Source organism: Alosa sapidissima, chromosome 4 (assembly GCF_018492685.1).
Source record: "Alosa sapidissima isolate fAloSap1 chromosome 4, fAloSap1.pri, whole genome shotgun sequence".
In the NCBI taxonomy this organism is placed as follows: domain Eukaryota; kingdom Metazoa; phylum Chordata; class Actinopteri; order Clupeiformes; family Clupeidae; genus Alosa; species Alosa sapidissima.
The window spans coordinates 12,735,537-12,759,447 of NC_055960.1; the positions used below are offsets into that span (position 1 = coordinate 12,735,537).

A 23,911-nucleotide genomic window follows, 5' to 3' on the forward strand; every position below is an offset into this window, starting at 1 on the left:
CATTGGCATAGGCCTATGATGTCTTGTTCTCTGAACAGGCCAAGGCTATTTTATGAATTTGTTGAGAGCTAATTTCAGTTTTAGCAGCCTGTTATGGTTAAGGGCAATCCAAAGAATAATTGTGTCGTCTGCAAAAGCCGTAGTAAGTAGACCTACTGTTCTCAAAGCAGCACATTATAGAAGATTTGCTCTCGGGGTCCCCCCACAGCGCGATAATAACAGAACTAAATATGCGTCTTTTGTATGAACAGGGGCAGTGTTTCTACGTAGGCCTATACCCAAACACAGAGAGTTGGTCGGCAATTGCCTAGAGGGCTGCTAAAACAATGTGCTGATGTTATGAGTTATATGCTTTCAAAATGATTTTGGAATCGTTATGTTAGTCCTACGTTAAAAAAAAACAAACTCTTAAGGGTGCCCTTTAAATGTTGGACTGCAATTACACGTTTTTATTTGTCTTTAGTTGAGTAGGCCTAAGCAGACATGTTCTGTCACACATCAAGGTGATTTAGGCCTAACCTGTGGCAAAAGATCAACTGCGCTGTCACCCCATTCTCTGTCTGATTGGCCACTTCAGGTAGCCTCACTGCAGTTTAGGTCACTGCCCAGTAGTCGATAGAGTTTTGTCAGCTGTTTGCTTATGCACAGACAGGGCCAGTGACTTTCATAGCAGCACTAATCGCTTACGGTTACAGAGCCCCTGTAAGCAACAGAACGTCTCTTTGAAACTTTCGTTCACGCAAGTAAAAGTGACTAGGCCTATGTTCTGTTTAAAAATTGTACGTGTGGGTAATGCGGGAGTAGCGGAGTGCTTCGTGAAAGATGTATCAAGAGCGTCAGTCTTTAAATGTCGGAAAAATATGAGAAGCCATGCTGTAAACAAAAAGAGGTACAGCGGGACCTCTTACTTGAGACAGCATTATGGTAGCGGATTCGCTCAAATGTGAGTTGGCAATATTTTGGCTGTTGAAAATATTTTCATTAGTGGTAGGCTGTGCTACATAGTTCCAATTCTCTTTTGACCTGATTTGTTCCGAGTTCCAGACTCGAGACATACTAGGAATAATGACTTTTTCCGCCAGGCATATGAATGAAAAAAGAAAAGGTCTTTTCTCGGCATTGGAAGATATGCTTTTCTACACAATCACACAGGGAGAGGAGAAAATCTCAATTTCTCAGTTTATCTCCGTAAGTATGCATAAATCTGATTAAGAGATTGAAAGGCAAGCAATCCCTTTAGCTGTTTTCAGTAGGCCTATCTCTTTATTGTTTTTCCTTTTCTGTAATAAGACTGTGTTGTATAGGCCTCCATATTTGTCCTGCCATGGGTTAGAGAATTTTCTATTAGTAGCCTAGCCTAGCCTATTTACACTTTGTTTGGTGGACAGATTGCCTTTTTCCCTAATAACAAGTGATGCAGCTTGGACAGTAGCCTGCAAGGGGTGCACTAATTTATTAAATGCATAAGTAGATGTTTTGAAAGTGTAACAGAAGATTGAATTATGCCTATGGAAATATATAGGCCTACATCTCTTTGTTTAAACAGAAATGGTAAATTCCATTATCATGACATAATAGACAGTAGCCTAATCTGTGAGTTATTCAAAATCCTCACATATGGCTGAAGTATCATAATCAATATCCTGTTGAATCATCACTTAATGATCCTTTGATCATTTTGCATTTATGAAAAACAACTTACAGTTGAAATGCATTCTGTGTCACTTTGTATGCTGCTTCTGGCAATTAAAGCCATGCTCATGGTGTTTTTTTAGCTCCTTTTTCCTGTAAGAGTAGGCCTACATCGTCTGTACACTGACCATGTAGCAGCTGCTATTAGCAACCCAATCCCTTCCATACGGACTGAATTTATTCCTTAACTCTGTGATGTAACAATCACTGTGCTGACATGTTGGATTTTTTCTCACAGCTAAAAATGAATGGTCTTTCTTCCATGCTAAAATTGTTTCTGTAAATTTCACTGTGTTGTTAATTGCTATTCATGGGTTTCATCTGGTTGCATGAAATCAGGTGTATGAAATCAAGCACTTAGATTATGAATGCAGACTGCATGGTGCTTGATTAATACACCTGTGGAAAGGGACCTGATGAAACCCATGGATTTGCCATATAAGTATAAGTATATATACTCTTTTGATCCCGTGAGGGAAATTTGGTCTCTGCATTTATCCCAATCCGTGAATTAGTGAAACACACTCAGCACACAGTGAACACACAGTGAGGTGAAGCACACACTAATCCGGCGCAGTGAGCTGCCTGCAACAACAGCGACGCTCGGGGAGCAGTGAGGGGTTAGGTGCCTTGCTCAAGGGCACTTCAGCCACTTCCTACTGGTCGGGGCTCGAGCCGGCAACCCTCCGGTTACAAGTCCGGAGCGCTAACCAGTAGGCCACGGCTGCCCAAATATGTGTTTTTCTTCAGTGCTATTAACTGTGTGCTGTCTGAAACCACCTTCTTGTCTGATCTCTCTCCCCCTCCCAACCTCTCTGTGACCCCATGCAGGCCCTCAAGAGCACAGGTCTCCTGATCACAGACCCCCGCCTGAAGGACTGTATGGAAAAGCTCCGCATGACGGTACGCGATTCCATCACCGAAGTCATGATGGACAGAGAACTCTTTGGAAAGTGAGTCCCACTCTTCCACCCCCTCTATACCCTCACACACCCCTTTCCCCCTGTGTCCCTCAGTTCTTCATACACAACACACACACACACACACACACACACACTCACTCCAGCTTGGCCAGAGCTCCTCATATTACACACACTCCCTCTGATCAGTGATGCCCTGTGCCAAACAGGCTATTTATACCCCACTCGAGATGATTCCCCTCTCACTCATAGATACAGACCGGCTCTGCATCTGTCAGAGTCCGAGCTGACGACAGGCTGAGGTCAAGCCAGTGTCCACTTGCAGTGAGGTGTGCCATGGCTTTGGTGCGGTTAAGCCACAGAGAGGGCTTTAATGGTTCTCCACCTAAATCAGGATAGCTGTGATGTTTGTTGTTGTGAAACAATTTAAAAACACTGTTAGTTGATATTAGGGTGCTAAGAAACGAATAGATACAGAATAGATTTTGGTGATCCAAGGACACATGTACATGTCTTTTTAAACGTTTTTAAACAAACTTGAACTTTGTCGAGACACTACAGAAGCCCACATCTGACAGCCATTTATCTCCCTATCTGCCTTAGGATTTATCTCTGCATCTGCCCCCCTAACAAATGTTTGGCATAGCAGTGGAAAGTACCAAGCAGCTGGGTGGATTCCATCCATTGTCATTCAGAACCTCTAATTACCCTCCTTCCACTGTCTCCCAAAACAGCCCTGCGGCCATAGACCCCTTCACTTCAAAACAAACCTGCATACCTCATAATCAGTTGTAATGGTGATCAGTGGCTCTCTGGCCATGCCAGACACTGTCCCACCGGAGCGCTGGCCAAAGCTATTGTCCTCTGCAGACGGGATCTTAGCACTGCACTGTAAATAACCCAGATGGATCTGTCCTTTCCTCCGGCTGTTATTCTGCCATGCTGTGGCTTTGTCCAGCTGCTCATGCCACGATTGTTGTGCTTGTTTTTCCAGTTGACTGCAACTAATCATTTTATTACTTCTTCTGTGTTTTGGTGTTTGATATTTGAATCTTTCCACTACTTTGTTTTGGTTTATACATGTAAATAATTCTATACACAGAGGTTTTGCTAGGGAAATAACACCAAGAACAAAAGGAACTTGAAAAAGTGGAAGGTAAAATGAATAAATAAATTGCCTTGTAGGTGCGTGGGGGGGAACATTATGTTGTTATCCCAGGCCTTCCAGAAGAAATTCATCATCCCAGAGTTTGAGGCTTTTGTGGGCAGCATTGACAAGATTTTTCACAAGGTCCAAGCACAGCAGGAAGGGAATGTAAGTCTCCCCGTCAGTGTGTGTAGTTTTGTTCATGCCGATTTCACATGTTGATGGTTGACCACCTGACCACTGATGCTAGCTTGTGTGTGTGTGTGCGGATGTGTGAATGAAGGTTGCAGACTACATTCCTCATTTGGCAAAATTCAATCCAGATCTTTGGGGTGTTTCACTGTGTACTGTGGATGGACAGAGGTAAGAGAATCAACCAGCCTATCAAGCATGCATTCATTCATTCATTCATTCATTCATTCATTCATTCATTCATTCAGAGAAACCACAGAATCTCTGATACGTGTCATGTAGTAATATAAAACACCAGTTTGCACTTAAAGTCAGACAATTGTACTTTAGTTTAAATGTAAAAAGATAGAGGGCTTTGTTCATGTTTATTTTTTACCCAGGGACATTTTATTTTTTGTTTATTTTTTACGCAGGGACATTATTGGTATGGCAGCTTTACAATACAGTGGCCAAAACATTACATGTTAATAGGAAATATGTAAGCAATATCAACAGCTACAACACGTCAGATCCTACAATAGCCCATGTGAAGTGGGTTAATGCTGATCCCAAAATAGTTTGGCTAGATCTGGTACACAAGTTTCCAAGTCAGTTACATTCTGGGATGCCAGTGGCCCATCTACTGATGTCTTCTTGCCTGTCTGTCTGCTTGCTTGCCTATCTCCCTGTCTGTCTGTCTCCCTGTCTGTCTGTCCAGGCACTCAGTGGGCGACAGCAAGATGCCCTTCTGCCTGCAATCATGCGTGAAGCCGCTGGAGTATGCCATCGCCGTGCACGAGGCAGGCACAGAGCGCGTGCACCACTTCGTGGGAAAAGAGCCCAGTGGCCTGAAGTTTAACAAGCTGTCGCTAGATGAGGACGGTGCGTTAGAATGCCCACAGCCCACTCCTCTGCTTTTCTGTTTTTCTCTGCTGTTCACCTCGGCTCTATTCTTCCCTGCTACTGTCAGTTTTGTTTTTGTTTCCTGATGTAAACTGCTGTCCTCTTTTTGCTAATTATTCCTACTTTATTCCATTTTTGTATTTACACCTGCCCACACTGTCAAACACAGTACTCTACCCTCCTGTGCCTTGTCATCTGTCCTTTTGCTGTCGTTCTCTCATCTCTTTTTGCCTTCTCTTTTATTACTCTTCGATCTCAGCGTGTCTGCACAGGTAGTAGTGTATTTATACCGTGTAGAGATCCACACTGTAACCGGGAGTCAACAACTTCCTCTCCTCCGGCGATTAGTGCCCAGCTTGTTTGGGCAATGGTTTTAGGAAAACGCTTTCCCACCCATCTCCTTCTCTATCTTCCCCTCTCTTCTGCATTTCTCTAATGTCCCCTTCTCTTTGTTTTTAGATAAACCACACAATCCCATGGTCAATGCTGGAGCCATTGTCATCAGCTCTCTCATCAAGGTAAACTATAAATGAATGCTAGAAAGCAACACTTCCACCTTTTAAGTACTAACTAAAGTAAAGTGCACACAGATGTCAGATTCCAAGAATGCACACATGGTCTAGTAGGTCTACTGTATGTTGACATTATTATATGGTTATTTTCTGATATAATGATGATGTTAAAAGTAGTTTTAAGATGTTTATAAGGAATGAATCTTATTTATATAGACAAACCCATTGAAATGTATGTAAGGATGTATATTAAAACGAACATAGATGTGCAAAACATAAGTGATCTTAAGGACACTCACCCACGCTCTTTCCCTTGTATGTACATAGACTCAAGCTTTGACGTACAGCAGGCAGGCAGGCAGGCAGCCAGATACACACACACACACACACACACGCACACACTTTTTCTGTAAAACAAATATAAATAAAGAGAGATAATATTTAAACTAAGCCCGTAGGTCATTGTAAACCTTTGACTTGTGAGTAAAATGTGGGGCGAGGTGAACTCTGACCTAAAAGGTGTCAGCTACACCTGTTGACAGCAGTCAGTTTGCTCTGACCAGGAGGGGGGATTGAGCCATGGGTGCCTGGGGTTGTATGTTTGTCAGTAGAGATCAGCCAGTAGAGTTCAGTTTTGCACAAGAGAGAGAGTCTGTGTGTGTGTGTGTGTGTGTGTGTGTGTGTGTGTGTGTGTGTGTGTGTGTGTGTGTTTGGGGGGATGTAGGTGGATGAGCTATGGATAATGAGTGTGGGTGTTTGTATTTTTTAAGTCCAACTAATCAAAGGAAGAAAGAGAGTGCAACAGAGAGACCAGTAGGAAAAGAGAAAGAAAAAATATAGAAAAAGGAATGAAAGTGTGGGTGAGTGAGTAGGTGTGTGGATGCGATATCGGTGGGGGAGTGTACGAGTGTATCCGTCTAGTCTAGCCAATCACTGATAACATAACGAGGGTGTGTGTTTGCTCGGCTTTGTGGCGTCAAATACGAGGCCCGGAGAAGAGTGCTGAAAACCAAGCGTGGATGTCGGACTGCAAACACTCAGGCATGACAGGTTTAAACAAACAGCTGTGTATGTGAAGGGATATTTAGGTCACTTAATATGAGCTTCTACCCACACCTCATCTAATCCATTGCCATTCGTTTATGTGCTGGTGGAAATGGAGGGAATGTGTTGGTGACATTTAGCTTCTTCTTTAAACAACACAGCCGTAATTAGTATTAAATACAACAGCCTCTTCTTAATACAATACAGCTATAACTAGTATTTAACATCGCTATTGCCTTTGTAATACGACTGGATTGGATGCTGATGCTAAATCATAAGCTCATTCTCTACTTAACAATCATTTAGCCTTTCTAAAACTCACTTTTTTCAGAACACAGGTTTTACAACTCAAATGAACTGTGCCTTTGTTTAGTGACTTTCACTAAACTTTTCCTGGTTCTTAGTCTTTTACTGCTATATGCTGTATGCTGTACATTGTAGAACAGTTTTTGTAGCCATATTATAAAAATATGCTGTAAAATTTCTCAGATCACTATATAAATGTGTTGAATGTTGTTGTTGAATATTGTTTGAGCTGATAAAGACATGGGCATTCTTGCAGTGTAGGGAGCAGGATTGGATGACAGCTAGCAGTTAAAAGAGATTAAAATCAACCTTTGAGAGCAGGGGAAGTGCCTTTTGACATTTGATGTGCAGATTGGGAGTTGCTAATTATTTGAAGAGACTTAACATGTGTGATTTGATCTGTAGTAGGCCGTGACTGTGTATTTCACGAGGGCAAGCAGAGTTTGTACTACACTGCCTCTCTGTACATGACACATGAAACCTAACCCTAACCTCTAACCCTAATCCTAACCCCAACCCTAATCCTAACCCTAACCATAACTCTAAATCAAAGATTCTAGAGCGCTACGCACAAGATGGATTACTGGCTGGAAAATACGTTGGATATGTTGAAGTACGTTCTATGACTCTATGGGCGCCATTTAATAAGCTCAGGTGTCGTCACAGACACTGGCTACCGTGGGAATCCTATGGCGCTGATCCTAAAATGTTAACAATATTTATTCTGTAAAGCTGTATGTTGAAATTACGAGAAACCCAATAGACCACACCATGTCTAGACCAGTTAAATATATTGTATAAAGACAATGTAGAATTATTTCCGAGGGTAAATTAGGCTAGGACACTGACATCTGTCCATCATCCACCAAAAGTTCAATAGGCCTATAGCAAGTGTTGGGGGTAACTGTAATTTCGTTACTTTATTGGGAAACGAAGTAGCCTAAAGGTAACGCATTAGGCCTACAATTTAAATGTAATTTGTTACAGTTACTGAGTAACGTCCATTCCTGCATTAGCCTACTCATATCTGTAATAGGCTAAGCCTAGCCTATTGACTTAGACTGTCCATGATTGCTTATTTAAAATACCCTATAGATTTGCCTAGATAGCTACATTATTTCATAGATTTGCCTAGATAGCTACATTATTTCATAGAGATGTGCGCACGCATTCTCTCCCTCCCTGCACCGCTCTCCCTCAAACGGGTTCAGCCCGCATCTCCCCTACGCAAATCAAAACGGTGGCTTGTGCAAGAACTGTTCATGCAGACTACAATTGGCGTGGTGTAGCCTACACAACTTTGTTGAACTTTGTTCAAGTTGACTTTGCAAAGTTAGTATTATAGCCTATTTATCACAGCGTTGTCAGTCGCGTTGTCAATCCCAAACGCAAATTTATTCAAACGGCTACGGAATGAGGTCGAAGAGGAGCACCTGTTTGACATACGCGTAGTCACGGGCGGCCCTGAACGGACCTAGGCCCATCTACTTGTCAGTCTTGCCCGTCCGATTAGTGGGCTTTCCTTCGTTTACGCTCACCATCTTAAAAAGACGCGTTAGTCAACACTGCGCTAAGAGCTCAAGAATCAGTTATATCCCGAACAGCCACAGCTCCGTTTAATTGTCAGGTGTGATGAAATAGGGCTACGTTCATATTCCACTTTTTATGTCATAAACGTTGCATGCCTATAGAAAGGTGTTGTGTTAGGATTGTGGTCAAGCTGTTGCTTCAATTTGTGTTAATTTATGCAACGCACCGCTGAGTTCATCAGTTTTGCGCATGTTTAAAATGTAAAATGTCCACTTTTCATGTCATGAATGTAACATGCCTATGATAAGGCTTTGCAGTTGTACAGTATGGTCAATCTGTTATCTAAATTGTGTTTCATGTGACGCGCGCACGGTTGCTGGGTTCATGCACTTGGCCAGTCTAGAACAGGAACATTTTGGAGAGGGAATGAGAGAATGACGAACGGAAGAATCTGCTATGCTTATTTGTGGCGGGTTACCAACAAACAATGTTTACCTAATGCATTAACTCAAGACTTTAAACGTTTTCTAAACAACAAAAACAGAAAGGATGCAGCAATGTAGAGGAGTCATTTCCGATGGAAGAACAAAATGTTGAATGAAGCCCAAAGCTTTACTAATGTCAAAGCACACACGCACACACAACGGTAAAATAAAGCTAAACAAAGGTAAATTTAGCTCGAAATTGCAAATATTAACAATGTAGCCTAACTCTTTGAATGTTACACCCTGGTTAGAGACTACAAAAGTAAAGTAGGCCTACTTTCCAAAATTCGCTGACAATAATAATGATTTAAAATGGTGTAGCCTATGGCCAAAACTGTTTCAAAGGGGGATGGAGCAGCAGCAAACAACCTGGACTTGCCATAAATGACATAAATCCTCAAATTATGGCCGGAATTCTATTTATATAGCCGGGCCTCGGATAATAGCTGGTCGATTCGAAATACAAGCTGCTAACAGTAGGGCTATCAGTCCACGAACACTAGAAGACATTGTTTCGATTTAACTCAATTAAATCGATCTTCTTAATATTTTTATATTGTTGGTTGGTTGGTTTAATACTGTTGCCAATGAAAAGTCGTTGTCCTAGGCGTGGGCCCAGATGTATTAGGGGGCCCCTACTAATTGTCGTATATGTGGGAGGGGGGGTTTGGGGGTCCTCCCCCAGAAAAAAACAAATTAATTTGTTTGATGTGATTTCCTGTATTGTTGTGCATTTTGGCGATGGCCAATACTAAATTCAATCAGATTCATAGCCTACATCCTAATTTGTTGATATTGAGGCAATGATTCCATGCAAAGGCTTGGGCTTCAGGGCCCCCTGACCCCTTGGGCCCCTGGGCCTGGGCCCAGTAGGCCCGTGCAGTAAACCATCCCTGGTCCTAGGGGAGAACCGGGATGAATGAAACACTTTTTAATTAAACGTAATTTACCAATCGTAAAACACTGAAAGTTAATATTTACACCGCGGGTCTCCAACACATCGCGATAATAATTAGTGTCAAGCACGGTTGTTTAGCCTAGGCCTACCATTTGCATTAATTTAAGTTATGATCAGACGCTTGAGTGAAATCTCGACCTTATTAGTGATTGATAATATCGTGCGCTGTGTTTAAGCAGGCCGTGAACAAAGGGTTAACTTATAACCTACAGGTAGAAAAAAGAAAAATGGTGATAATATAACGTTAGCTAAGTTAGTTTGCCTGCAAGCTAGCTTATCAGTCTACAGTCTCTCAATGGGAATTTATGTGATCTATTTCCAGTGCAATAGCTAATCCTACATTAGGGCCTCTCTGTCTAAATAATAGACCTATTTACCTCTCCATATTCAGTGTAAACTTGGAAAAAGTTTTCACACTGTCAGTTCTTGCAGTTCATTATTGAGTAAAAAAAACAAAACAGCTGGCAACGTTAAAAACAGCTGTTCAGGTGGGCTCAGAATTAGAACTGTATATGAAATGTTGCGCTGAGCTTATTAAAATGGCGCCCTGTCGGGCTCAGAGCGTACTTCATGCCTATGACGTAACTGATCTATCTTGCTCCGCTCTAGAATCTTTGCTCTAAACCTAACCCTAAACCTAACCCTAACTTGTTATGACAAAAACCGAATGTCACTTAACAGAAGCGTTATGTCATAAACGTTTATGACTTTTTTTATGACACGTTCATGACAGTGTCATGTCACTTTTGTGTCGACACTGTCAAGTAAAGTGTAACCCATAATTTGGTAGCATAGAATTCAGAAAACATGTGCTGTGCATAAAATACCACTTCCAGACTGTAATGGCATGCTATGAGGAAAATAACATCAACATAATAATCATTATAGACCAGTACACCCTCAGCAACCGTGGTCAAAATAATAAACTAATCCTAACCATTCTATATACTAAAATAGCTGTGTTTGCTGTACTAAAAATAACTCACTCTAATTTGAAGAGTCTTAGCATGTGTGCTGTGATCTTTATTGCTATCTTGATGGAGGATTTAAGTAGTGCACCCTTGTGAACTGAGTCTGAGCATGCCAGTGTTACTTCACATTAGCAGCACATGAACATGATCTCTAACCTATGCAGGCTTACGGTGGCACTGCTCCATAAAGCAACCAGAGATTATTCTCTAGTCATTAGTTAAGCAGTTGGAGGACTGGAACACATGTGTGAAATGAGCGTAAACAATACATTAACCAATCAGTTGTAATTCACTCCATGAGGATGCCTTTTACTAGATAGATAGACAGTAGACCAACGATGTCTAGTTAGTGTAGGCTACAAATAATAATTTACTACTGTGGTGATAAATTGCCTTATTTAACAGTTAGTTCCTTTTTAAAATTATATTTTTTCTGGTTGTACATGTCTCCCATCTAGCCTGGAGCAAACAAGGCAGAGAAGTTTGACTATGTGAGTATCAGCATTTACCATATTAACTTAACGTTTAGCACTTAGCTTTAGCATTTCTCACATTCCCCTTGAACATTTTGTTAACTTACTTTTATTTCGGCACTGTCATTTATCATGAGTCTGAAGGCCATTGCTAGTGTTTTCCATGTATTTCAGGTGATGGACTTTGTGAAGAAGATGGCTGGCCAGGAGTATGTGGGGTTCAGTAATGCAACGTGAGTGGACAATTGAAGCTAAACCTTACCACTGGTGCCTTTTAAAGAATGTTTAAAGCATTTTTTGTTTATCGATACTGTGTATATAGATATTTTTCAACAAACCTCAAGTCCTGAATGAGTGGATTTGTAGTCGTGGGTCAGTATGAATAACAGCTTGCTAGTTTTTGACACTACCAACCAGTGTCCCTTCTTTACAGGTTCCAGTCGGAAAAGGAAACTGGAGACAGGAACTTTGCTATTGGATACTACCTGAAAGAGAAGAGGGTTAGCTATTATGTGCCTTTCAGTATCGTTTAGAATGCTGTATGCCATTTCTGGCTACATCTGAATACTGTGCTGATTTTCTGTCAAATACTACCATTATTCTAATGGATCACCATAAACAGTTAATAGCCTATTTGTTGACACAGTGAAGACAGAAGTAGACTTAGGTTTGTGGGTATGGTTAGGTTTAATCTCAGGACATGGCCAAGGTTTGACTATGGTCAGTTGATAAGACCTTTCATCAGTACTTGATTGTGTTTTTTTTAAGATGTAAGCCTATACTTTTCAGAAGACGAGATTTGCACCTTGGCAAGTACACATATTAAAAAGTTAAAATCAAAAGAAGGAAAGAATAGTAGCAACACCACTTTCTTCTTGTAATGTACGAAGCAGTCAGTCATTCAGACCTTCATCATGGTTGTGTGGTGTTGGACTGTTCTTTTCTACTTAAGATCAGTTCATGTTTTAATGCTAGTGTCTTCTTATGTCTCTAATGCAGTGTTTCCCACATGGGGCAGAGATGATTGATGCGTTGGATTTTTACTTCCAGGTAAATGCCGTTGTCAGACATACAGTACCTCCCTCATATCTGGCTTGAATGTGATATTCATATATTGCAACAATTGACCTAGTTAGACATGGAAAGTATGTTCCAGTCCATGATATAAAATCTCACTTTTTCCTTTAGTGGTAAGTATAGTTTTTTACTAAAGCTGTTTACATAGTGTGATCCTTCAGTCAGACTGCTATCATTTTAGTAGGCTTTTTCAATTCACCAAAACACATTGTTTACTGTGCTCTGGTCATCCTCACCACTGCACTCTTAAAACGAATGTGTTGTCCCTATCTGGACACAGAGATGTGTTAAAAAAACACAAGTTGTGTTATTTTCAACACATATTGTGTAACAAATAAAAAAAGTAAACAACACAAACTGTGTTTTCCCTATCTGGACACAAAGATGTGTTTTCAGCACAGTCGTTTTAAGAGTGTACTGATTCCATCCTGTATTGGTCTCTGCACCTTTCATCTGATTTTCACTGATCCCTCATTTTACCCATCTTCATCATTTCATCTTAATCACTTGATATGCGTCATTGTCTGATCTCCTGTTTTTCAGACCTGTTTATTGTCTGAATGTTTTAACACTCTGTAAAGCGCCATGAGACATATGTAATGTTTTGGCGGTCTATAAGTGAAATTCTTTTCCTGGCCTATAATTGGCTCAGCTGTGCTCCATAGAGGTCACCTGTGAGTCAGGAAGTGTGATGGGAGCTACACTGGCCAATGGCGGCATCTGTCCAATCACAGGCGAGCGTGTGCTGAGTGCAGAGGCCGTCAGGAACACTCTCAGTCTCATGCACTCCTGCGGCATGTACGACTTCTCCGGCCAGTTTGCCTTTCATGTGGGTCATTCTCTTTTTTCTTCTCCATTTTGGCTGATAGTTTCCATTAAATGACTGGGGACAGATTAAGAAATGGGTGTTTTCAGCACCTTCTATTAATAGATAGGTATGCAATTCTAATTATAAATGTAAATATTTTGTCAAGTATTATATAAAATAATCTAAGTCACAGAAGTAAGTAAAAAGAAAAGTGAGAACTTCAATTTTGGTGATTTTGTTGTTGATAATTCTTCATAATTGTTATTGTTCATAATTTGGTTTAATCTGGTTTACCCTATCAGGTGGGCTTACCTGCAAAGTCAGGTGTGTCAGGTGCAGTCCTGCTAGTAGTTCCCAACGTCATGGGGATGATGTGCTGGTCACCACCTCTGGACAAGGTGGGCAACAGTGTCCGGGGAATCCACTTCTGCCAGGTGAGACACTGATTGGTTAATGAAATGCTAGTCTATCTATCAATACCACCTCCTGACTGAGCTTCAGAGAAATCATAACATTCACTCAGTTTTAGGATGTATCTAACAATTTTATACCACTGACAATGCTCAAAATATAATTAAACTTCTGTGGTAGTGTGGTGAGGGTCTCTACAGACAAACCGAAGTACTGTAAACTTTGAAAGTGTACAGAGAGGTTCTAACATGACCTGTATCTGTAGGAAGAACATTTTCTGGCTTCCTGGTCCAGTAACATGAAATCAGCGCGTTCAATCTTGCAGCGCTGCAAGAAGTAGCATTAAAACACTTAAACTAATTGGATAGCTGTTGGATGGTATGTTTTTGAAGATTCAAAATGTCTGCTTTCACTTGTAGGAGCTGGTGTCCCTGTTCAACTTTCACAACTATGACAACCTGAGACACTTTGTGAAGAAGCAAGACCCTCGCAGGCAGTTTGGAGATGACCGGGTGAGCCTGTTCTCTCACTTTCTACCATGTGTCCCCAAGTCACTGTTGTCATTAAGTCAGCATTCCCAGGAGTTAACCGTCTGGGATAGGGAAGTAAAATTCCCCTTGAAATAATCCCAGCCAAATGACAAATAACTGCATTTCTGCATTTTATTTACATCTGTTCTGCAAATAAAACCATGCAAATAATACTACTAAAGCAGCAAAATAGAAGAATTGATATTTATACCCCTTGGCATAAATATTCAATACCATGTAGGCTACAGTATGGCAATGACTGCTTGAGAATGATTTTGGGATCAGGTTGGTTGGGTTTATTGAACTATTGGTTAGCAATTGCCACAGCAGAATGATCTACTGCTACCCTCTACTCTAGCCTTTCATCATTATTCTCATCCTCACCCTCTGCTGTTGAGTTGCACAGTTTTGAAAATGAACGTTAAGGGTTGTTTTAGGACATGTTTGAGCATGCCTGTAGGCAGCCACTCTGACTAGTCAAAGGCGATCCAAAACGAGTCAGAAAAGTCGAGACAGGACCAATCGTCAACATTTCGGTGTCCACCACTCTAGTTCATCCAAAACAAACCAGAAAAGGGACTCAAAGTGCTAAATACCGGAATTTTCCTTTAATGCTATGCTACACTAAGGAAATTTGAATTGTATAGGCTCAATACTGTCTGTAAGCCTGAAGTAGCTATAACGTCAAGTTCATCTCATTGCAACTCCACTTACATGATTTAGCTCAAAAAGGAGTCTCCACTCTTCTTCTTCCCCTGTCTTTTCATTTCATGCATCCTATATTGCATGACAAAAATAAAAACCCCTTTGAGAAAAGCTCTATGATAGGGACATAAAATGCTGCAAGAGACTGCCAGACAAAACAAAAACAAAAAACACGGAGGCACTGGCACTAACGGATCTTGCTAGTTGCTATACAGTATATGCAAATTCCACATTGGCTAGTATGGTTAACTTAGTTATAAAAGCTCAGAAGGATAATTGACCTGGTTTAGTATCTTCCGTGGATATAATGTAGAATAACTAACATTGTGACTGAATTTTGGTTTACTAATTTAGCATGATGCAGTAACAGTTATCATTCTATCATTTCTATTCTACCTCAAATCTGTTGACTGCAGAAGCCCTCTTCTTCAAAGACCCAAGCAGCCATACAGGTTTCGTAGCCTACTTGAATGCATTTTTTGAATTTTATCAGAGCGTCTCTGGTTCACTCTCCACTGACGCTAACTGATAGATTTGCTGTGATTGGCTGGATGGCCGTTCAATCAAATTAACAGACCTATGTTTGTGGGCTATGAATGAGTGTGTGTGTGTGTGGGGGGGGGGTGTGTGTGTGTTGGGTGTGTGTGTGTTGGGTGTATAGTGTGTGTGTGTGTGTGTGTGTGTTTTCAGATACAGAGTTCCAACTCTTACTGGGAGCATTGTGTACATTTTTGTTTCATTTTAATCTGACAAAAAATGGGAGGGGGGTGGGTGAGGGAATGTGTTTCAGCAAAAGTGTGGGTGTTATAACACCCCCATCCCCTGGCTTGCAATGCCTATGGCCATATGGGCAAAAACACACTAGATTAAATCTCTGACCAACCTTGAAACAGTCCAAACAGTTAATGGATTATGTTGTAATTCCACAGAACAAGTCCATAGTGAATCTGATGTTTGCTGCTTACAGTGGAGACGTATCTGCCCTAAGAAGGTAACAGGAACACATACAAGTTTCACATTCTGAAGTTTGTCCAGTTTCTAAATGATTGTCTGTCCTAGGCAGACTTGTATATGCCAGCTGTAGGTCCTGGCACAACAGTCACTAGGGAAAATATTCTAATCTAGTGAATAAATGTGATAGAAAAACATTTTATTCATAAAAAAAGTGAAACATTTATTTTCTCTCCTTCCAACACTTCTCCTTCATATTTGTTTAACTAACCCTAACATAACCCTGTCCCCAGGTTTGCTCTCTCTTCTCTAGATATGGAGATGAAGGACTACGACTCCCGCACAGCCCTGCATGTGGCAGCAGCTGAAGGTGGGCCTTCTCCTCTCACTCAACAAAATGACATGTAGCCGTTCCGGTTACACTTTACTTGACAGTATTGACATAAGAGTGACATGACACTGTCATGAACATGTCATAAACAAGTCATAAACGTTTATGGCACAACGTTTCTGTTATTAAGTGACATTCGGTTTTTGCCATAACAAGTTAGGGTTAGGATTAGGTTTAGGTTAGGGGAACATGATCTTTGGTGGAGTGGGTGACTGTGAGTGCACTGGCCGATTGGATCCAACCACACCAGCAAGGAAGGGAATAGGGTAGGAAGAAGGCAGCTGTCTAGTAATAAAATAATATATATAAAGAAATATTTAATTAAGAAATTATGTATATTAGAAAGGGGGAGGGGAAAAAGAAATTTAAATAAATAAATAATTAATAAATAAAGAGTTAAGATGAGGGGTTGGGTTTAGGCCAAGGGGCTGATTTGGATACGGGGTGGGGGGCTGGGGTCGGCCTTGGGGGTTGAAGTTAGCCTGAGGGTGGGGATAAGGGTTAGCCTTAGGATAGGGGCTGGGGTTGGGCTAAGGGGTTGGGGTTAGGGGCTGGGGTTGGAATTTAGCCAAGTGGCTGGAGGTTAAAGGTTAGAGGTTAGAATTAGGGTTAGGGTTAGGGTTCATGTGTCATGACAGTGTATAACCTTAAGCTTCTGTACATCCTCTCCTTATTCATCCAGCCTCTTTAACATTGGCAGTAGCCCTCCCGCTTTTGCACTGCGTCTCTCAGTTGACTTCCTGTCTCATCGGTGTGTTGTTGTTCTCTCAGGTCATGCAAAGGTAGTGCGGTTCCTGACCAAAGTCTGCGGGGTCAACCCTTTTGTGAAAGACAGGTAAGGGCAGAGCTGACGTGTAGTGTGAAGTGTAAGAGGAACTACACAGGTCTTTCATTCACTTTCAACCTGTCTGGAAAAGTTCACAATCACAAGTTCACAAATGGTATTGAACTCTGTGGACAGTCTTTAGTTATATGCTTGTTTTTACCCTCATTAAAGGAGAATTTCAGTGTGATATTGACCTAAAGTGTATTGAAACATGATACCGAGTGTGAACGTATGTCTCATAGCCCATCTCGGCTTGTCCCCTGCACTCCAAAATCTGGCGCTAGTTAGCCGATGCTACCAACAGCTTTTTCAATAGTGGTGCGTCGGCATCGGGCTAGCCATGCAAATAAATCACTGTTTTACACCCATTTACATTACATTACATTACATTTACATTACATTTGGCTGACGCTTTTTTAACCAAAGCGACTAACAACATGGTAAACAGTAAGTTTTAGAACAATTCTCACAATTTTAGGACAGTTTAAAAAAAAAACACAGTAGAGTACAGTAATAATAAGTGCGTCGGTGAGTGCTGTATTTTAACAGTTACTTGTCAGTTTAACGGCTGGTGAGTGCTAGGATCAGTAAGACTTGTTGTAAGTGTTGCTATGAGAGTAGATGTTCTCTAAAGAGCTGGGTCTTCAGGAGTTTTTTGAAAGTGGAAAAGGATGTCCCTGCCCTTGTAGGAACTGGCAGTGTGTTCCACCAACGAGGAACAACAGATGAGAAAAGTTTGGATTGGCTTGAGCGTACCGGTGGTAGAGCTAGACGTCGTTCGTCAGAGGAGCGCAGCGGTCTGGAGGTAGTGTAAGTCTGTATGAGGGCATTCAAGTAGGTGGGAGCAGAACCGGAGACTACTTTGTAGGCAAGCGTTAGAGACTTGAATTTGATGCGGGCCGCCATAGGTAGCCAGTGTAGCTGGATGAGCAGCGGGGTAACATGTGCCCTTTTGGGTTGGTTGTAGACCAGGCGCGCCGCCGCATTCTGGATCATCTGAAGTGGTTTCACTGCGCAGGCTGGGAGACCTGTCAGGAGGGCATTGCAGTAGTGCAGTAGCCATTTACGAGGCTCAATGTATCTCCACACTTCATTGGTAGACTTCCGAGGGCCCTGACATTTAAAACGAGACATTGGGAACTTTGAAAAAGCACTGGTAGTTTACTTACAAGACGATTTATACAGACAGTATCTTCACTAAGTTTAGCGTTTGCAGCCATCTTGAAAAAATAATTCAGTGGAAATGCATGGATTCTAGTTTCTTCCAGTAGCAGCAACTGGAATCCATGCATTTCCACTGAATTATTTTTGGAATCTGATCCCTTATCATACCTGTTCATTCTCGTCGCTCGACTTATCGTGACTAAATTCAAGATGGCTGCAAACGCTAAACTTCGTGAAGATACTGTCTGTATAAATCGTCTTGTAAGTAAACTACCAATGCTTTTTCAAAGTTCTCAATGTCTCGTTTTAAATGTCAGGGCCCTCGGAAGTCTACCAATGAAGTGTGGAGATACATTGAGCCTCGTAAATGGGTGTAAAACAGTGATTTATTTGCATGGCTAGCCCGATGCCGAAGCACCACTACTGAAAAAGCTGTTGGTAGCATCGGCTAACTAGCGCCAGATTTTGGAGTGCAGGGGACAAGCCGAGATGGGCTATGAGACATACGCTCACACTCGGTATCATGTTTCAATACACTTTAGGTCAATATCACACCGGAATTCTCCTTTAAGTGTTGCCTTCTAACCATCATCATGTGTGTGTATGATGTACCATTTTATTGATAGATAAGACACTGGTTTAATAATGAGTAAGGTGTTGAATATGGCTTTGTTTTAGACATTGGTTTAGGAATGATTAAGGTGTTGAACATGGCTTTGTTAGACATTAGGAGTTGAATGTGGTTGTTTTAGACTAGTGGTCCCCAAACTACGGCCCGCGGGTCTTAACAGTACACATGTAATACTCTTTTTGTCCACTGGTGGTTGTTTTGGCGCTGTTTCGCGTTTGCCATCGAAAAAGGAATGAAATGTATAGTACGCCTACTGTACCTGCAAACAATATAAGAGGCCTCTGCTGACTGCATCAGTGCTCAAAGTATTCTAAAAGTTTATCAATTAATTGTTAATAACTAACTAACTTCTATTCAAGTCATAATTCTGGAACTTTCTGGTATAATTATTTATATTTTTTATTCACTCGTTCAAATATTCATACAGAGTTCACAAAGTTCTCATCAGGTGAGTGAAAGTTAGAATGGTGGTCATTTCAGATGTTTCTGCCACCACTTCATAAAACTCATAGTTTGAGAACTTTAAATTTGTAGGATATTGCTTGTTCACAACTTGAGCTGTGTATGCAAAGTTCAGAGTTCAAAATATACTTTTGGGACTCCCTGCTTATAGTTTTGAGAATGCTATTATTAGTATTATTTCATTTAAGCTACATTTTACACTGATATGGCAAGATGGCAATATAAACACAGATAACAATGGTATTAAATTGCAATAGCCTATAGATTAAATGTAATGGAATATTCAACTACGGTAGACTGCCTTTGTGCACAGCGCTAAGCTATTTATGGTTACTGATATACTCCGAGTCTCTGGCCCTCTCTTAGAGCCAGGCATAGTGAGCTGGCCCTCGGAAGAAAAAGTTTGGGGACCACTGTTTTAGACATTGGTTTAGGAATATATAAGGTGTTAAATATGGCTGTTTTAGACATTGGTTTAGGAATATATAAGGTGTTAAATATGGCTGTTTTAGACATTGGTTTAGGAATGAATAAGGTGTTAAATATGGCTGTTTTAGATGGGGTAACACGGCTCTGGACGATGCCATGCAGTTTGGCAATGATGAGGTGGTGAAGCTGTTGCAGGTACGTCCAAATCATTCCAGCATTACAGTCAGCTTGCACTCTAGGACCAGAGACACATTCGACAGTTAACAAGGGCGCGGGAAGCTGGGTGCTGAGGGTGCTACAGCACCCCCTGCTGGCAGGAGATAGATTTAAAAAAAACATATTATATATATTTTTAAATAATAACTAATTCGCTGTCTGACATTATTTATATTTTTGTATGTGAAATGATGAGTCAAATAGCAAAAAAGGGTTATGGATAGGTTCGAATATAGGCTACTAAAAATTAACAGTTATAGAGATCAACGTGAACGTGAGTCAGTTACTGTAAGAACCGTAGCGTGGTTTCAACTATGTGATAGCGATCAAGTGTGTAGGCCTACGGTTGATATAGGCCTACATATTCTATGCGATTTACACGTTCAAAAAAACCATGGATAAGCTGAAAGAAACTTTAATTGTGTTTTACAGGTTTGCAAAAATAATAAATGCATAGCTAGTGAAATCATTTCACTATCCTAGTCGCTAAGATAGAAATTATTAGGACACATACTTGCTGTGAAGACTACACACTTTAGGCTATTCAGAAATTATTTGCGAGATCATTGCACCCTGATTATTAGCCTATATTTAAAGCCTAACATCTCTGGTGTGGTTTTGACGATCAGAAAAGTAATTTTCCTTAGCTATACTGAAATAGGCTAACGATGTCAAGTGTGCTTCTGTGGGGGTTAGGGTGGGCGTAGTGGACTCAGAGTGCTGTCGCGGAACATTAGAATTTGTGGCTGCCCAGGACTTTTCTAAACCTGCTCGTCGATCGTCGGACATCCATTATTTTTTGTTATTCAGCACCCCTGGTCAAAAATAGGTTCCCGCGCGCCTGACTGTTAAATGCTACACAATATGATGCAGTAATGGTATGTGGCATATATGACACATCATTATGTACAACCTGAATTCCGAAAAAGTTGGGACGCTTTGTAAAATGTTAATAACAAAAGAATGCTATGGCTTATAAAGCATGTTGACCGTATATTTAATTGAGAATAGTTCAAAGACCAGCATATTAACCTGGGTTTTCCCATGCTGCCTTACGCGCGCAATTTTATTGACGCTGCTAGGCAGCCTGGGCCCAGTTTCCCGATAACGACGGAGACACGCTCTTACGAGGGTTTTCTACGATTCATCTTACGATCGTTCGTTTGGTTTTTCCGACTGTTTCCCGAACATGCTCGTAGCGTGAACGCGCGTGCACTCCTCTTAAGATGCTCTTAAGGGGAGCTGTCCACGTTAATAGTTCTGAAATATCCTCTGATTTGACGGTGATGCCAGGTGACTGCACGTCACAGCTATAGGCCTACCATTTAAACTTCGGATCTATACATTAATTCACATCAATACGAAAATAGAAACACGTTGACATCTGCATGTAAGCATCCCAAGTAGGTTATATACCACACAGAGACATAAATAATTGTAATTATTTTAAGATTATATTGTTGCACCATGCAATAATTTTTTGCGGTGTCACTTAAGAACACATTTGAAGATGAGAAAGAAGTCGAGTAAGAAAGAGAGGAAATGTGTAGGCTTAGATTTTGATGCAGTAGGCTACAGACTAAACCACATGTTGCTTTCTCTGCTTTTTACCTCATAGGCCTAATAAAATATTCACTTAGCAAAGATAATGTCAAACTATTCTGGCAATGTCTCGTTTCATAACTTGATTGCATTTTTGTCCGCTTTTCATCACATTATTATGACCATTAAATGTAGGCTATTTTGCACGCTAAAATCTGATTCATCACAGGTAAACACAATAAAGAATGGGAACGTAAACTGGATTATGTATTCTAAATTCTAAAACTATCTACAGTACATAATATCATTAAAATATTCAGAGACTCCAGAGAAACCTTTAAAACAAGGGACAGGGCTGCATTAAAACCAAAACTTTTTTCTGTACAGAAAATCATTGTATGGGCTCAGGAAAACTTCTGATAAGCATTGTCTAGTTTAATGCTCTTTTCACTAATGCTAATGTAAAGTCTACCATGCAAAGAAGAAATTTTATTTAGACATGATACAGAAATGCTGCCATCTAATTTAAAGGGGAACTTGGCAACTATTTCAACGTAATAAACCCGTTTAGAAATCATTCGGATGGTTAAATGACCTGTTCCGGTGAAAATGGTGACTTTCCCCGCTGCGCCTAGCGTCCCCAGGCGGAAAACCAACCTTGCAACATTGAGACTTACCGTCCCGGAAAGAGAAGTGAGAAACAAGAAACTCGTTTTAAATCGTGTTTCTTACCTTGTAACATCCACATAGTTCTGCCAAACTTATGCTAACTGTTCGCTAGCTTGTAAACAAATCCATGTGCTTTATCGTTACCTTTTCCCACAGTTTGAAATAGCATAATGCACAATTTCTCCAGCAGAGGGGGAAATCCTGCCAAGTTTCCCTTTAAAATCGACTGATGTAAAGTAGAAAAAGGTCCTATAGTTAGACCATTACATATGTGCAATTCATTTTGGAAATCATGGACCCCTCTGGGCTAAAGAGGAGAGGGACTATCCAACGTATGCAACTTTTTATAGTGCTCAGTTCAAAACCGAATCCATTACAGTGTGGAGGTGCATTAGTGCCTATGACATGGGCATTTTGCACATATGGCATGTGTTGTCTTTTAACTATTCTCAATTAGATATAGAGTTGACATGATTTGTAAATCATAACATTCTTTTTCACATTTTATAAAGTGTCCCAACTTTTTCAGAATTCGGGTTGTAAATAAAACACAATATGTTTTATTTACAATGTTACATAAAAAAATTGGTAGTTCATGCCATATGTAACATAGCCACTAAGCTAGTGCATTGTAAGGGAGGGCTAACATAATTCTAAAATGTACCCTTACCATGACAACTAAAGCTGTGACATTAGTATTCAAGACTAACAGCCATGAGCACTGAGTTTGGGCTGTGTTGGCGCCCTCTACAGGAGTACCATAAGGACTGCAGCGAGACCCAGAGCACACAGGCAGGAGAAGATACCGACAAACTGAAGACAGTGGAAGGAGTGGTATGAGAGGACACTTGGACTTCTCACGCCTCATGACTACCAGATAAACAGCATACCAGCTCATCTCTGGAAAAGACCTGTTTGCTTTCATGACGGGACAAGCTGTTCTTTTTGGAGGTTTGCTGATTGGTTTTAGATGCCAATTTTTGTAGCTAATGATCACAGACCCCAGGAATCTCAGTAATCATTTTCTTTCTTACACAGAATCTATTTTTTTTAGAAATGGCTGTTAAAATGCACATCAAAATATTGCTTAGAGCAGCTTTAATGTGGCCGCCTACTGTAGACGTAATATGTAGAGCATTACAAAATGGGGTATTGACTTTCTCTGAATGTTTTGTGAGGCTTGCCTTTTGAAGGGCTTTAACATGTGTGCCCAGTTTTCAAATTAACTGTTTTGGCCAGTGTGTTATGCTGTCGATTGATTCTGTCCAGCACACTGAAAAGATGAGAGGGAAATGCAGTTAAAGTTCTGGCAAAAGGTTGATCCTATCTGAGCTCAGGCAGCCAATCAGTTCAGTGTCACTCTTCCCTTTTGTGCTCCTGATCATCTGATATTCTCTATGGCTCCGTCTGCGTCCCTGTCTCTTTTGGCCACTCTATATAGAAACATGCAAGATTTATTGAGCACACACTCAAACTGGACAGCACACACTCAAACTGGACAGCAAGAGGGCCCTAGAAGCAATTTGCACACCCTGATGAAGAAGCCATAAGCAGACACGTGTGTGTGTGTTTGTTTGTTTGTTTGCTTGTAGCCCAGTAAAATAAAGGCTTTTTACAATTATAAATCCACCTGAGTGCCTGGACCTGGATGTATTATGCAAAGAAGCTTTTTGGATATAATTTATACACTTTTTTTCTGGATTGACAAAAGTCTATTAAATTAGAACCACAGACTACACCTTTAAGAGTAGTTCTATCATGTGTATATCTCATGTCTATTGTAAATACTTTTATCAACCATACTGTATAAAAGTAAATAGTACAACTTATGTAAATATGTTTATTTTTGTCTGTATTGTATATGTTTTATTTTCTGAAATGAAAGTTTTCCTAAATTGTTTTTTTGTTGCAATATCTGCTTTGATGTGTATTCTGGTTGCGTAATAACTGTGTAGTAGATGTAAAGACAAGGTTTATTAAAATAAAA

The 23,911-nt window shown here is 40.7% G+C and overlaps 1 protein-coding gene across 2 annotated transcripts; it reads left to right on the forward strand.

Moving 5' to 3' along the window:
- Positions 1-615: 615 nt before the first annotated feature.
- On the forward strand, positions 616-23,896 carry gls2b (glutaminase 2b (liver, mitochondrial)). Of its 2 annotated transcripts, XM_042089947.1 has the most exons (19): positions 618-943; positions 1,083-1,188; positions 2,524-2,645; positions 3,798-3,927; positions 4,043-4,122; positions 4,649-4,812; positions 5,293-5,351; positions 11,098-11,130; positions 11,287-11,345; positions 11,546-11,612; positions 12,112-12,162; positions 12,842-13,018; positions 13,300-13,431; positions 13,828-13,920; positions 15,573-15,634; positions 15,888-15,964; positions 16,757-16,820; positions 19,626-19,692; positions 22,678-23,896. In XM_042089947.1, exons 1-19 carry the CDS (start codon positions 762-764, stop codon positions 22,762-22,764), a joined length of 1,812 nt encoding a protein of 603 aa, XP_041945881.1. In that variant the 5' UTR covers positions 618-761; the 3' UTR covers positions 22,765-23,896. The 2 variants fall into 2 exon arrangements, with proteins under 2 accessions (XP_041945882.1, XP_041945881.1); XM_042089948.1 differs by lacking the exons at positions 15,573-15,634; positions 15,888-15,964; positions 16,757-16,820; positions 19,626-19,692; positions 22,678-23,896 and adding an exon at positions 15,060-15,221 and having other exon boundaries at positions 616-943.
- The last annotated feature ends 15 nt before the right edge of the window (positions 23,897-23,911 follow it).